Genomic DNA, 16,537 nt, shown 5'->3' with positions numbered 1-16,537 from the left:
TGCTTTGAATTATTTAAAAAAAAAAATTTAATGACTATGAGAACTACTAGATTACATTGAAGTTACATTAAAAGATCTAGAATCTAGTCTAGATCAAACTATAGCGTTGTCATAACAACTGCATGGTAAAAAATAGTAACTTATAAATTTAAGATGCGAAATCCAAAAACACATCAACAAGAATTATAAAAATAAAATAGAATATTAATTAATGGTGTGTTGTTGCTTGTTAATTTATAATTTTGTTTGATTCAAATAATACTCTATTTGTAAATCTACCGGAATCGGTCTAACTACTTCTAGAATCAAGATCCGGATCACGACTTAGATTCTAGATAGACTTGTCTGAAATAACGAAATAATATTTTTTTTTTTAAATTATTTACCAAGGGAAAGTACTCTCATGAACAAAATGCCATAAAATAGTTAAGTAAGTCTAGATTTTATAGATTTAGATCTAGCTAATATAGATCTAGATCTAGATCTAGATCTAATAGCTGCTATATTCTAGAGACCCTTGCTGAGCTAATAACTTAGATCTACTTAGTAGTACTTACTTAAGTAGGCCTATACACTATAATTATAATACTAGTATATACTAACTAGATCTAGATTCTAGATCTAGATCTAGTAATATTGACAATCTAGAAAATCTAGATTTTGTTAGAGTCTAGCTCTAGCTAGTAGTAGCTAGTTTAGTTAGCTAGAACTCTAGATTTTGTCCAAAAATCTTGTTTTCATTTAAAATTTAAAAGCAGAAAAATCAAAACTCTAAGTCTAGTAAAAAAATAAAAAATAGATCTAGAATCTAGTATTAGGCCTAGATTCTCTAAATACTAAATACTAAAAATAGGCCTACATGTACATAGTACATAGACATAGTATACTAAATACTGAATGGGTAAATAAAAATATAGTAAAAAAATAGGGCAATAGGCCCTAGGCCTAATAAATAAATTAATAATAAAAAAATCAAAATGACAAAAATAGATCTAGAATCTAGACTACTACTTAACTACTAGACTAGTAATAACTACTAAATAATAAATAACTAGTACTAGTGTTCAGAACAGCTATCTTAGCACTTGATAGCGGGTAAGGTGTACTACTAGATCTATATGGCATATGGTGCCTACGTTCACTTTATAAAAAGGCTATACTTACTTAATGTTTAAATACACCAAAGACTCGATGGGCAACAATAATTGTTGACTATCGAATCAGGGTGCACCGATAAATATGATCCAAGCACAGGCATTGTTTACCTCAGTTTTAGAAAAGAAGGTCACGCCTCTACTAATTGGTAACGAATTGATGAAACCCTCCCAAGTCCTAATATATTTTGTCAGACTTAATTATAACCCAGTGGTAACACGCGGGGACGGCACTCTAGTCGTTAAATGAAAGTTTAGACCCGGATCCTAGATCAAGAAAAAAACAACATACAACACTCATGATAGATTGACTTGTTAAGTTTTTATCTTCTTTTTCACATCTTAAGAAAAAAAAAAACAACCACAAGCATAAAATCAAAATGTCTATCAAATTGTGTCTAGCTGTTTACGCGTAATTCTGCATTTTCTTCTGACGTTGTACAGCATTTTACCAAGACCATAAATATTAAGCCAAATAAAAATTTAGCCTAGGTCTAGAATTTTAGAATCTTGATCTTGGCCTAATGTCCAAATCATTTAACTAGTTAGTAACTTACAGTAACTATCTTTTTAATACTCTTTCATTATTAATATTCATTATTAATAATAGCATTAATTATAATAATTAACCTACTTTAGCCTACTTAATTTGCCCATTTATTTGTAATTAAAAGTTGATTTCAATAATATATATACTAGTTATAATTATAGTTGTGTTTAGGTACTACAATTATTACTATTAGAAATGACAAAAGTCATGTAGGCCTATTTTTATGTAGACTCCAATTAAAACTTTTTTGTCTGTGGTATGACAAACTTAAATTTAGCTGATCTCTAGCTTTTTGTCATGGCATATTAAAGGGAAGGCAGAGGGAGCTCTGCCCTTAGAGGCACTTTTTTAATAGGCCTTACTTAATGCTGTTCAACTAAATTAAGAGGGTTTCCTATTTGATGAAATGTGTATTGTGAAGCCAAGCCCTTGTTGTATTACTAGATTTGGCCTGTATATTTCCAGAGTTGGTCCCCTACATAGAGTGGAGTGCTTGATGGCACCTGTAGAGCTGTGTCTGTGTACACGTCGCAGCCCAACTGGTGAGGAATGTCTGAGCTGTTTGCGTACAGCATACTTGGTCGGCCTGATGATGGAGCCATGTTTGTGCCCATGGAGATGCTGACTAGAGAGGAGAGCTTCTGTACTCAAGAGAATCTTTTACTTTCCATAGCTTACATCAATCAGGTAAACTGTCAGGTGCCATAGCTTACATCAATCAGGTAAACTGTCAGGTGCCATAGCTTACATCAATCAGGTAAACTGTCAGGTGCCATAGCTTACATCAATCAGGTAAACTGTCAGGTATAAAAGATTTCTAGGTTCAAGGAAGATAGTAAAAATATGAAGTCAATTCTTTATAATAATGTAGATATGTATGTAAGGAAGGTTATTGGCTTGCTTTCTTACATAGTTGCTAGCAGTTGTGTCAGTGAAGTAAAAAATTTAGTTGTATGTAATTGTATTATGATATGTAGTGACTCCTAGACTAATTTGACTTAGTGTTGGAGTATTGATATACAATTTGTTTTCTCACTTATCATCATAACATATAACGTAAAAAATCTACTCATTCACTAGGTCCATACATTAAGAGTCCATTTATTGACATCATAACATTTAACATTAAAAAAACTACACATTTTCTAGGTCCATACGTTAGAGTCCATTTATTGAATAACTCTAAAGGGAGAACTTTTTAATTAATTGGGGATGGGTGGAAGGGTAGAGGAGTATGTTTAAGGGGGATGGGTGGAAGGGTAGAGGAGTATGTTTAAGGGGGATGGGTGGAAGGGTAGAGGAGTATGTTTAAGGGGGATGGGTGGAAGGGTAGAGGAGTATGTTTGAGGGGGATGGGTGGAAGGGTAGAGGAGTATGTTTAAGGGGGATGGGTGGAAGGGTAGAGGAGTATGTTTAAGGGGGATGGGTGGAAGGGTAGAGGAGTATGTTTGAGGGGGATGGGTGGAAGGGTAGAGGAGTATGTTTAAGGGGGATGGGCGGAAGGGTAGAGGAGTATGTTTAAGGGGGATGGGTGGAAGGGTAGAGGAGTATGTTTGAGGGGGATGGGTGGAAGGGTAGAGGAGTATGTTTGAGGGGGATGGGTGGAAGGGTAGAGGAGTATGTTTAAGGGGGATGGGTGGAAGGGTAGAGGAGTATGTTTAAGGGGGATGGGTGGAAGGGTAGAGGAGTATGTTTGAGGGGGATGGGTGGAAGGGTAGAGGAGTATGTTTAAGGGGGATGGGGGGAAGGGTAGAGGAGTATGTTTAAGGGGGATGGGTGGAAGGGTAGAGGAGTATGTTTGAGGGGGATGGGTGGAAGGGTAGAGGAGTATGTTTAAGGGGGATGGGTGGAAGGGTAGAGGAGTATGTTTAAGGGGGATGGGTGGAAGGGTAGAGGAGTATGTTTAAGGGGGATGGGTGGAAGGGTAGAGGAGTATGTTTAAGGGGGATGGGTGGAAGGGTAGAGGAGTATGTTTAAGGGGGATGGGTGGAAGGGTAGAGGAGTATGTTTGAGGGGGATGGGTGGAAGGGTAGAGGAGTATGTTTGAGGGGGATGGGTGGAAGGGTAGAGGAGTATGTTTAAGGGGGATGGGTGGAAGGGTAGAGGAGTATGTTTAAGTGTGCCATCATTCTAGGGGTGATTTGACATCAAGTTTACTCCAAATTTCAGGAGTTCCAGTTGCTGCGCTTCCCCTGCCTGCAGTATGGTGAGCAGAAATCAGACATCGTGTTCTTCATCAACCGCCTTCATGACCTGCTCAAGCTGTACCATAAGTCTCAGTCTGTCAGAGATGAACTAGAGAACAAGTAAGTCCCAAGTCTGTAGAAGTTGGTCCCAAGTCTGTAGAAAATATGTTGGTCCCAAGTCTGTAGAAAATATGTTGGTCCCAAGTCTGTAGAAAATATGTTGGTCCCAAGTCTGTAGAAAATATGTTGGTCCCAAGTCTGTAGAAGTTGGTCCCAAGTCTGTAGAAAATATGTTGGTCCCAAGTCTGTAGAAAATATGTTGGTCCCAAGTCTGTAGAAATTATGTTGGTCCCTAGTCTGTAGAAAATATGTTGGTCCCAAGTCTGTAGAAATTATGTTGGTCCCTAGTCTGTAGAAAATATGTTGGTTTCAAGTCTGTAGAAAATATGTTGGTCCCAAGTCTGTAGAAAATATGTTGGTCCCAAGTCTATAGAAAATATGTTGGTCCAAAGTCTGTAGAAAATATGTTGGTCCCAAATCTGTAGAAAATATGTTGGTCCCAAGTCTGTACAAGTTGGTCCCAAGACTGTAGAAAATATGTTGGTCCCAAGTCTGTAGAAAATATGTTGGTCCCAAGTCTGTAGAAAATATGTTGGTCCCAAATCTGTAGAAAATATGTTGGTCCCAAGTCTGTAGAAAATATGTTGGTCCCAAGTCTGTAGAAAATATGTTGGTCCCAAATCTGTAGAAATTATGTTGGTCCCTAGTCTGTAGAAAATATGTTGGTCCCAAGTCTGTAGAAAATATGTTGGTCCCAAATCTGTAGAAAATATGTTGGTCCCAAGTCTCAGTGACTTCTCACACATTTGCTGAAGCCTCAAAAGGTCAGTCTGCCAGTAAAATATTTGACTGGCACAAAAATGTCCCGTGTCTGTAACCAACCCACAAATTCTGTCTTTTGGCTCTTCTATTTACCTTATGACAATCTTATTTTTATGATGGTTCTTCTCAAATGTTAAGCTGAAGTATTTTTAAGGCTAGCTGTTGACTTAAAACCAATTTAACTACCCATGTTTTGTAAAGAGTTCATAGGTTGACCAGTGAAACTGACCACTACAAATCTGCCCAGTTGCGCATGAGCAGACAGCAAGAACAGACAGACAGAGAGCTTGGCCAGGAGAGGGAGAAACTTCGACAGCTCAATGAGAAATACAAGCAAGTCTTTATCAAACTGAAGGCAGAACAGGAGGATGTAAGTCTTTAGCCAAAAGTTAGCCACATTCCATAAACATCTATTTACTTTCAGACACTAGTTCAGTATAATCAATAGCTTTCTTGCTACTTTATAAAATCAAGAATAATTTTGTCAGTACCTATTAGTCCATAGACAAAAAGTATTTAAGATTTTTTTTGTCTTTCTGTTTTTGCTACACCTAACTCTGATTGTAACCCATACCCTAACATTAATACCTGAAAAGTACTTACAATAAAGTACTTTAATAAGCTATTATTATACTGCCTGCATCCATTTTTCCCATTGTGTTAGGTGAAAAGGTTGAAAGCTGTTCCCCCATTTTTACTTTCCTCGTATATACAAAGTATAGAGAAAGTCTTGTAAAAAATAAAAATCGAGATTTTTACAAATCTTGACGTTTTACACCTCACTGATACAGAAAAACATAATTTTGCAATCTTGTCTGTATGTCTGTGTGTGTGTCTGTGCGTGTGTGTGTGTTAACACGATAACTTGAGTACCGTTACAGCTAGGTTGATGAAATTTCATATATAAGTATTTTATCAAAATCGTAGATCCTGATCAACTTTTGAGCGATTTTCGATTACCGGAAGTGGTACTTTTTCTACTTTGAATTTTTCAAAAGCCTATAACTTGAGTACTTTTTCAGATAGATAAATGAAATTTCACATGTTAGTAAAATATCTAATTCTCTACCTTCTTTCAAATTTTGAGTAATTTCCGTTGACCAGAAGTACTAATTTACGCTATTTCGGATTTCTCAAAAAATGCATGTAAATTTATAAAGTACTAATAATATTATGCACATTTTGTTTTGGCCAATCCTGTCTATATTCCAAGTTATATAAGAATATTCGAGAAAGTTTAGGGGAGATCACTCCAGGTTTATTTGTGTTAGGTGAAAAGGTTGAAAGCTGTTCTCCCATTTTTTGTGTTAGGTGAAAAGGTTGAAAGCTGTTCTCCCATTTTTTGTGTTAGGTGAAAAGGTTGAAAGCTGTTCTCCCATTTTTTGTGTTAGGTGAAAAGATTGAAAGCTGTTCTCCCATTTTTTGTGTTAGGTGAAAAGGTTGAAAGCTGTTCTCCCATTTTTTGTGTTAGGTGAAAAGGTTGAAAGCTGTTCTCCCATTTTTTGTGTTAGGTGAAAAGGTTGAAAGCTGTTCTCCCATTTTTTGTGTTAGGTGAAAAGGTTGAAAGCTGTTCTCCCAATTTTTATGTTAGGTGAAAAGGTTGAAAGCTGTTCTCCCAATTTTTGTGTTAGGTGAAAAGGTTGAAAGCTGTTCTCCCATTTTCTGTGTTAGGTGAAAAGGTTGAAAGCTGTTCTCCCATTTTTTGTGTTAGGTGAAAAGGTTGAAAGCTCTTCTCCCATTTTTTGTGTTAGGTGAAAAGGTTGAAAGCTGTTCTCCCATTTTTTGTGTTAGGTGAAAAGGTTGAAAGCTGTTCTCCCATTTTTTGTGTTAGGTGAAAAGGTTGAAAGCTGTTCTCCCATTTTTTGTGTTAGGTGAAAAGGTTGAAAGCTGTTCTCCCATTTTTTGTGTTAGGTGAAAAGGTTGAAAGCTGTTCTCCCATTTTTTGTGTTAGGTGAAAAGGTTGAAAGCTGTTCTCCCATTTTTTGTGTTAGGTGAAAAGGTTGAAAGCTGTTCTCCCATTTTTTGTGTTAGGTGAAAAGGTTGAAAGCTGTTCTCCCATTTTTTGTGTTAGGTGAAAAGGTTGAAAGCTCTTCTCCCATTTTTTGTGTTAGGTGAAAAGGTTGAAAGCTGTTCTCCCATTTTTTGTGTTAGGTGAAAAGGTTGAAAGCTGTTCTCCCATTTTTTGTGTTAGGTGAAAAGGTTGAAAGCTGTTCTCCCATTTTTTGTGTTAGGTGAAAAGGTTGAAAGCTGTTCTCCCATTTTTTGTGTTAGGTGAAAAGGTTGAAAGCTCTTCTCCCATTTTTTGTGTTAGGTGAAAAGGTTGAAAGCTGTTCTCCCATTTTTTGTGTTAGGTGAAAAGGTTGAAAGCTGTTCTCCCAATTTTTATGTTAGGTGAAAAGGTTGAAAGCTGTTCTCCCATTTTTTGTGTTAGGTGAAAAGGTTGAAAGCTGTTCTCCCAATTTTTATGTTAGGTGAAAAGGTTGAAAGCTGTTCTCCCATTTTTTGTGTTAGGTGAAAAGGTTGAAAGCTGTTCTCCAGTCCAAGGAGGTTCACTACAAGCATGAGCTGAAGAAGAAGGAGAGAGAGGTCAACAAGCTCAAAGAGAGGCTCAATCAGCTGTTGTCTGACAAAGCTCCTGAGAGAAAAATAGGTAGGGAAATAGCAGAGTGGTTACACGTTTCAAACATATTATAAGCAAACCAAAGATTAACTGAATATTTTTAAAAATCTGGAGTAGATTATTTAGCAAATTTAAATTTTACTTGTTATTGAAGAATTTTACAATTTTTTAATATTTAAATAGGGTGTTTTATTTTTAGGAATGGATCTAATGAATGTAGTGAGCCATACTGAAGGTCGAAGGTCAACTTGGAAGTCAGTATCTGGAAAGTAAGAGTTGTCTTCCTTGTTACAACTTTCATGTCAGTCTTTGGTCAACCAAGAATGTCAGGCAAAACACTGTCACAACACTTCTGATGCAGGCTGTCATATTTCTCTCACTCTTGTCCTGTTGTCTTATCATGTCCACTCATGAACAAATGTTTACCTTGTCCACACATGAACAAATGTTTACCTTGTCCACTCATGAACAAATGTTTACCTTGTCCACACACGAACAAATGTTTACCTTGTCCACACATGAACAAATGTTTACCTAGTCCACACATGAACAAATGTTTACCTTGTCCACACATGAACAAATGTTTACCTTGTCCACACATGAACAAATGTTTACCTAGTCCACACATGAACAAATGTTTACCTTGTCCACACATGAACAAATGTTTACCTTGTCCACACATGAACAAATGTTTACCTAGTCCACACATGAACAAATGTTTACCCTGTCCACACATAAACAAATGTTTACCCTGTCCACACATGAACAAATGTTTACCTTTGTTCAGACATGAACAAATGTTTACCTTTGTTCTGACATGAACAAATGTTTACCTAGTCCACACATGAACAAATGTTTACCCTGTCCACACATGAACAAATGTTTACCTTTGTTCAGACATGAACAAATGTTTACCTTTGTTCCGACATGAACAAATGTTTACCTAGTCCACACATGAACAAATGTTTACCTTTGTTCAGACATGAACAAATGTTTACCTTGTCCACACATGAACAAATGTTTACCTAGTCCACACATGAACAAATGTTTACCTTTGTTCAGACATGAACAAATGTTTACCTTCTCCACACATGAACAAATGTTTACTTTGTTCACACACAAACAAATGTTTACCTTGTTCACACATGAACAAATGTTTACCTAGTCCACACACAAACAAATGTTTACCTTGTTCACACATGAACAAATGTTTACCTAGTCCACACATGAACAAATGTTTACCTATACCACACATGAACAAATGTTTACCTTATCCACACATGAACAAATGTTTACCCTGTCCACACATGAACAAATGTTTACCTTTGTTCAGACATGATGAGGAAGTGTTCCGTCACATGATCAGCAACCTTGAAGAGAAACAAAATGAGCTGCTGCTTGAGAATGGGGAGTGGAGGGACTGTGTGCTGGTTATACAGAGGGAAGTCACAGCACTGCTCCACAAGGCAGTGAGAAACATACCTGTAAGCTGATGCTCTTAGTCCCACTGTCATCTGTCAGCTTTACTGTCATCTGTTAGTCCCACTGTCATCTGTTAGCCACACTGTCATCTGTTAGTCCCACTGTCATCTGTTAGTCCCACTGTCATCTGTTAGCCCAACTGTCATCTGTTAGCCACACTGTCATCTGTTAGTCCCACTGTCATCTGTTAGTCCCACTGTCATCTGTTAGTCCCAATGTCATCTGTTAGTCCCAATGTCATCTGTTTGTCCCACTGTCATCTGTTAGCCACACTGTCATCTGTTAGCCCAACTGTCATCTGTTAGCCCAACTGTCATCTGTTAGCCCAACTGTCATCTGTTAGCCCAACTGTCATCTGTTAGCCCAACTGTCATCTGTTAGTCCCACTGTCATCTGTTAGCCCCACTGTCATCTGTTAGTCCCACTGTCATCTGTTAGTCCCACTGTCATCTGTTATACCCACTGTCATCTGTTATACCCACTGTCATCTGTTAGCCCCACTGTCATCTGTTAGTCCCACTGTCATCTGTTAGTCCCACTGTCATCTGTTATACCCACTGTCATCTGTTATACCCACTGTCATCTGTTATTCCCAATGTCATCTGTTAGCCCCACTGTCAACTGTTAGTCCCACTGTCATCTGTTAGCCCACTGTCATCTGTTAGTCCCACTGTCATCTGTTTGTCCCACTGTCATCTGTTAGCCCAACTGTCATCTGTTAGCCCAACTGTCATCTGTTAGCCACACTGTCATCTGTTAGTCCCACTGTCATCTGTTAGTCCCACTGTCATCTGTTAGTCCCAATGTCATCTGTTAGTCCCACTGTCATCTGTTAGTCCCACTGTCATCTGTTAGTCCCAATGTCATCTGTTAGTCCCACTGTCATCTGTTAGTCCCAATGTCATCTGTTAGTCCCACTGTCATCTGTTAGTCCCAATGTCATCTGTTAGTCCCACTGTCATCTGTTAGTTCCACTGTCATCTGTTAGTCCCAATGTCATCTGTTAGTCCCACTGTCATCTGTTAGTCCCACTGTCATCTGTTAGCCCCACTGTCATCTGTTAGCCCCACTGTCATCTGTTAGTCCCACTGTCATCTGTTAGCCCCACTGTCATCTGTTAGTCCCACTGTCATCTGTTAGTCCCACTGTCATCTGTTAGCTTTACTGTCATCTGTTAGCCCCACTGTCATCTGTTAGTCCCACTGTCTTCTGTTAGCCACACTGTCATCTGTTAGCCACACTGTCATCTGTTAGTCCCAATGTCATCTGTTTGTCCCACTGTCATCTGTTAGTCCCACTGTCATCTGTTTGTCCCACTGTCATCTGTTAGCCCAACTGTCATCTGTTAGCCCAACTGTCATCTGTTAGTCCCACTGTCATCTGTTAGTCCCACTGTCATCTGTTAGTCCCACTGTCATCTATTAGTCCCACTGTCATCTATTAGTCCCACTGTCATCTATTAGTCCCACTGTCATCTATTAGTCCCACTGTCATCTGTTAGTCCCACTGTCATCTGTTAGCTCTTTCTCACACAGTGACCTATTGATATCTAAATAAACTCTTGCACACCCCCCCCCCCCCACCTAGAAGACTGGCCGCCATGAATCCCCCACCTCCACAGATGAAGATCAGCCAACAATCCCTGACCTTGGTGAAGGTATGTTTTAAATGTTTGTCTAATGGAGAAGTTTCATTGTTATCATGCCTCAGTTGATGTGTAAGCTGATGTATGTCAAGTGTAAGCTGATGTATGTCATGTGTAAGCTGATGTATGTCAAGTGTAAGCTGATGTATGTCAAGTGTAAGCTGATGTATGTCAAGTGTAAGCTGATGTATGTCAAGTGTAAGCTGATGTATGTCAAGCGTAAGCTGATGTATGTCAAGCGTAAGCTGATGTATGTCAAGCGTAAGCTGATGTATGTCAATTGTAAGCTGATGTATGTCAAGTGTAAGCTGATGTATGTCAAGTGTAAGCTGATGTATGTCAAGTGTAAGCTGATGTATGTCAAGTGTAAGCTGATGTATGTCAAGTGTAAGCTGATGTATGTCAAGTGTAAGCTGATGTATGTCAAGTGTAAGCTGATGTATGTCAAGTGTAAGCTTATGTATGTCAAGTGTAAGCTTATGTATGTCAAGTGTAAGCTGATGTATGTCAAGTGTAAGCTGATGTATGTCAAGTGTAAGCTGATGTATGTCAAGTGTAAGCTGATGTATGTCAAGTGTAAGCTGATGTATGTCAAGTGTAAGCTGATGTATGTCAAGTGTAAGCTGATGTATGTCAAGTGTAAGCTGATGTATGTCAAGTGTAAGCTGATGTATGTCAAGTGTAAGCTGATGTGTAAGCTGATGTATGTCAAGTGTAAGCTGATGTATGTCAAACAAGTGTAAGCTGATGTATGTCAAGTGTAAGCTGATGTATGTCAAGTGTAAGCTGATGTGTAAGCTGATGTATGTCATGTGTAAGCTGATGTATGTCAAGTGTAAGCTGATGTATGTCATGTGTAAGCTGATGTATGTCAAGTGTAAGCTGATGTATGTCAAGTGTAAGCTGATGTATGTCAAGTGTAAGCTGATGTATGTCAAGTGTAAGCTGATGTATGTCAAGTGTAAGCTGATGTATGTCAAGTGTAAGCTGATGTATGTCAAGTGTAAGCTGATGTATGTCAAGTGTAAGCTGATGTATGTCAAGTGTAAGCTGATGTGTAAGCTGATGTATGTCAAGTGTAAGCTGATGTATGTCAAGTGTAAGCTGATGTATGTCAAGTGTAAGCTGATGTATGTCAAGTGTAAGCTGATGTATGTCTGATGAATGTCACAACTGCCCTATGTCTCTGCCCTTGACTAGGCTACCAGCAGATGCCCTGTGAGTTTGTCAGGCTGGACATTGAGAGGACTGTTGGAGACGCGTGTAAAAAGATCTCTAGGATCATCAAGAAACTTGCAGGACAAAGTAAGAAAAACATGGATTAGAAAAGTTTCTCTTTTTATTGAATAATAAATAATTCTCAGATTTTTTCTCCAAATCTTGAATTCGACATTATACAAAATTTTCAGAAATAAAAAGTCCAGTGCAAGTTAGTACCAGCAGACCATTTGTAGGACACAAGCAGGACATGTCCTCCCGGAGACACACACAGGACATGTCCTCCAGGAGAAATTCACAGGACCATCTAGAGTTGGAGAAGCTGCGGAAACGAATGAGCAACTACAAATTGATCATACAGCAACAGGAGGATTTGATCCAGGTACCCAGCGCACTGACAGCTCAGTTTTATTTGGTACCCAGCACACTGACAGCTCAGTTTTATTTGGTACCCAGCACACTGACAGCTCAGTTTTATTTGGTACCCAGCGCACTGACAGCTCAGTTTTATTTGGTACCCAGCACACTGACAGCTCAGTTTTATTTGGTACCCAGCACACTGACAACTCAGTTTCATATGGTACACAGCATACTGACTGTTACGGTGTGAGATCTGTACAGGGTTGATGCTTGAAGTTGAAGGACAACGTATGACGATCCGATACAATTTAATTGAACTGTTTAATTACATAACAAACACGCCCATATCGACATCGACGGACGAAGACATCCGCTCTCTAATACCACAGGGCGAAGACTGATCTAAATTATTTTCCCTAATAACAAAATTCTACTCTCCCACGTCACATGCTTACGTGCCTCGTCACACATTCATTATCTTTTATTAAAATCAAACATTCCACAACACACATATTCTCATAACCATGCAGTACACTAAATTACCATGCATAACACTGACAGCTCAGTTTAATTTGGTACACAACATACTGACATAGTTTCATTTGTCAGTGAGCCTTCTTGTGTACCCACCAATATTGAAGTCTTGTTAAACAACTTTTCCAGCAGTCCCTGCGATCCCAGAGCCAGTCTCTAGAGAGCAGCTCCCTGCAGCAGACACAGCTGCAGCTGGAGAAGGAGGACTTGTCTGAACAGAGGAAACAGCTGCTGGAGGAGAAAAGAGTTTTAGAGAGAGAGAAGCAGTTGCTGAGAGAAGTCGGACTAGGACCAGAGGTTTCTTTTTTATATTCTTAGATGTTAAGTAGCATGTACCTACCAACCCCTAACAGTCCATTCTAAGTTTACCAAATATCCCATGTTAAGTAGCATCTACCTACCAACCCCTAACGATCCATTCTAAGTTTACCAAATATCCCATGTTAAGTAGCATGTACCTACCAACCCCTAACAGTCCATTCTAAGTTGACCAAATATCCCATGTTAAGTAGCATGTACCTACCAACCCCTAACAGTCCATTCTAAGTTGACCAAATATCCCATGTTAAGTAGCATGTACCTACCAACCCCTAACAGTCCATTCTAAGTTGACCAAATATCCCATGTTAAGTTAAGTAGCATGTACCTACCAACCCCTAACAGTCCATTCTAAGTTGACCAAATATCCCATGTTAAGTAGCATGTACCTACCAACCCCTAACAGTCCATTCTAAGTTGACCAAATATCCCCTGGGCGTCACCTGCTCACAAGATATGTCCCATTCCATCGTCATCTAGCCCTGCACTGTCCCTGTGTCTGAATTCACCCTCCTTTAGTTGCTCACATAGACACCAGGTGTGGGGCAATTATCTACCACAAGTGTCTAATTAATGGTCTAGTCTGGCCTGACCCAAGCTTGGCCTTTTCCCATGGTCACTGCTGGTCAATTGACGAGCACGTGTCAGTCACTAATCACATGGTCACTGCTGGTCAATTGACGAGCACGTGTCAGTCACTAATCACATGGTCACTGCTGGTCAATTGACGAGCATGTGTCACCCACTAATCACATGGTCACTGCTAGTCAATTGACGAGCATGTGTCAGCCACTAATCACATGGTCACTGCTGGTCAATTGACGAGCACGTGTCAGTCACTAATCACATGGTCACTGCTGGTCAATTGACGAGCATGTGTCACCCACTAATCACATGGTCACTGCTAGTCAATTGACGAGCATGTGTCACCCACTAATCACATGGTCACTGCTAGTCAATTGATGAGCATGTGTCAGCCACTAATCACATGGTCACTGCTGGTCAATTGACGAGCACGTGTCAGTCACTAATCACATGGTCACTGCTAGTCAATTGACGAGCATGTGTCACCCACTAATCACATGGTCACTGCTAGTCAATTGACGAGCATGTGTCACCCACTAATCACATGGTCACTACTGGTCAATTGACGAGCATGTGTCAGTCCACTAATCACATGGTCACTACTGGTCAATTGACGAGCATGTGTCACCCACTAATCACATGGTCACTGCTAGTCAATTGACGAGCATGTGTCACCCACTAATCACATGGTCACTGCTAGTCAATTGACGAGCATGTGTCACCCACTAATCACATGGTCACTGCTAGTCAATTGACGAGCATGTGTCACCCACTAATCACATGGTCACTGCTAGTCAATTGACGAGCATGTGTCAGTCACTAATCACATGGTCACTGCTGGTCGATTGACGAGCATGTGTCACCCACTAATCACATGGTCACTGCTAGTCAATTGACGAGCATGTGTCACCCACTAATCACATGGTCACTGCTAGTCAATTGACGAGCATGTGTCACCCACTAATCACATGGTCACTGCTAGTCAATTGACGAGCATGTGTCAGTCACTAATCACATGGTCACTGCTGGTCAATTGACGAGCAAGTGTCAGCCATGAATGACATGCTGAGCCTGACAACATCAGTCATGCTCTGGTCACCCCATATTTGTGTCATATCACTGACCCACCTTTAGGGTCAATCCAGGTCAAACACCAGCTGGTCATAACAATATAGCCTATGTATAGACACGTACATATATGTGTATATGAAATGTATTGATCTCTCCAGAAGAAAGTTGTCCAAGAGCAAAAGACCAGCAGCCACAACAAGCAGGAGCTTCTCAGCACAAGTCCACTGAAAGAGTTCCATGTTAGAACTGGAGGTAGGCCTACACTTGTATTTGATACTTGAGTCAGTTAGCACAGAGGTAGGCCTACACTTGTATTTGATACTTGAGTCAGTTAGCACAGAGGTAGGCCTACACTTGTATTTGATACTTGAGTCAGTTAGCACAGAGGTAGGCCTACACTTGTATTTGATACTTGAGTCAGTTAGCACAGAGGTAGGCCTACACTTGTATTTGATACTTGAGTCAGTTAGCACAGAGGTAGGCCTACACTTGTATTTGATACTTGAGTCAGTTAGCACAGAGGTAGGCCTACACTTGTATTTGATACTTGAGTCAGTTAGCACAGAGGTAGGCCTACACTTGTATTTGATACTTGAGTCAGTTAGCACAGAGGTAGGCCTACACTTGTATTTGATACTTGAGTCAGTTAGCACAGAGGTAGGCCTACACTTGTATTTGATACTTGAGTCAGTTAGCACAGAGGTAGGCCTACTGATACTTGAGTCAGTTAGCACAGAGGTAGGCCTACACTTGTATTTGATACTTGAGTCAGTTAGCACAGAGGTAGGCCTACACTTGTATTTGATACTTGAGTCAGTTAGCACAGAGGTAGGCCTACACTTGTATTTGATACTTGAGTCAGTTAGCACAGAGGTAGGCCTACACTTGTATTTGATACTTGAGTCAGTTAGCACAGAGGTAGGCCTACACTTGTATTTGATACTTGAGTCAGTTAGCACAGAGGTAGGCCTACACTTGTATTTGATACTTGAGTCAGTTAGCACAGTGTGTGGACCTTGCTGTAGCATTAATATTGTAGGCGTGGACCTTGCTGTAGCAGTAATATTGTAGGCATGGACCTTGCTGTAGCAATAATATTGTAGGCATGGACCTTGCTGTAGCATTAATATTGTAGGCGTGGACCTTGCTGTAGCAGTAATATTGTAGGCGTGGACCTTGCTGTAGCAGTAATATTGTAGGCACACTAAAGTTTCCATTTGACCTGTGAGTTAAATGCCTGGTGTTTATTCAGGTGGAGCCTCGCCCAGACTTCTGCCAGCCACACCTGTGCCGACCACACCTGTAGTGACCACATCTGTAGTAACCACATCTGCAGTAACCACACCTGTAGTGACCACATCTGTGCTGACAACATCTGTGCTGACCACACCTGTAGTGACCACATCTGTAGTGACCACACCTGTAGTGACCACATCTGTAGTAACCACACCTGTAGTGACCACACCTGCAATGATCAGCCCAGCAGCCCATGATTTGGTTCCAATTGAGTGAGCCAGATTTTTCTAATTTTAACTTTTACATTTTTTAGAAAATTTTTAACCTCAGTCAGAACTTTCTTCTTCCCCCTCCAGTGTAAAGCCAGACTCAACAACAGGTCAGATATGATGGCACCTGCACAGAGTGACCAGTTGGACACATCACATGGTTATGGCTGACCAATCATTTGCTGGACACATCACATGGTTGTGGCTGACCAATCATTTACTGGACACATCACATGGTTATGGCTGACCAATCATTTACTGGACACATCACATGGTTATGGCTGACCAATCATTTACTGGACACATCACATGGTTGTGGCTGACCAATCATTTACTGGACACATCACATGGTTGTGGCTGACCAATCATTTACTGGACACATCACATGGTTGTGGCTGACCAATCATTTACCGGACACATCACATGG

The 16,537-nt window shown here is 40.0% G+C and overlaps 1 protein-coding gene across 1 annotated transcript; it reads left to right on the top strand.

Moving 5' to 3' along the window:
* Positions 1 to 338: 338 nt before the first annotated feature.
* On the top strand, positions 339 to 15,973 carry LOC131937967 (afadin- and alpha-actinin-binding protein; the record flags this gene model as incomplete). Its single annotated transcript, XM_059295758.1, has 13 exons — positions 339 to 430; positions 2,170 to 2,391; positions 3,874 to 4,010; positions 4,974 to 5,142; positions 7,284 to 7,422; positions 7,592 to 7,661; positions 8,726 to 8,876; positions 10,462 to 10,531; positions 11,720 to 11,824; positions 11,929 to 12,119; positions 12,761 to 12,928; positions 14,764 to 14,857; positions 15,858 to 15,973. Coding segments are annotated over exons 2-13 (1,548 nt in total), but the record flags the coding sequence as incomplete, so codon positions are not given.
* Between the last annotated feature and the right edge of the window lie 564 nt (positions 15,974 to 16,537).

Source organism: Physella acuta, unplaced genomic scaffold, assembly GCF_028476545.2.
Source record: "Physella acuta isolate Inbredline_101_S28 unplaced genomic scaffold, ASM2847654v3 ptg000225l, whole genome shotgun sequence".
NCBI classification, from domain to species: domain Eukaryota; kingdom Metazoa; phylum Mollusca; class Gastropoda; family Physidae; genus Physella; species Physella acuta.
Note: the sequence above shows the minus strand (reverse complement) of the source record. Positions and strands in the feature narration are given on the sequence as shown.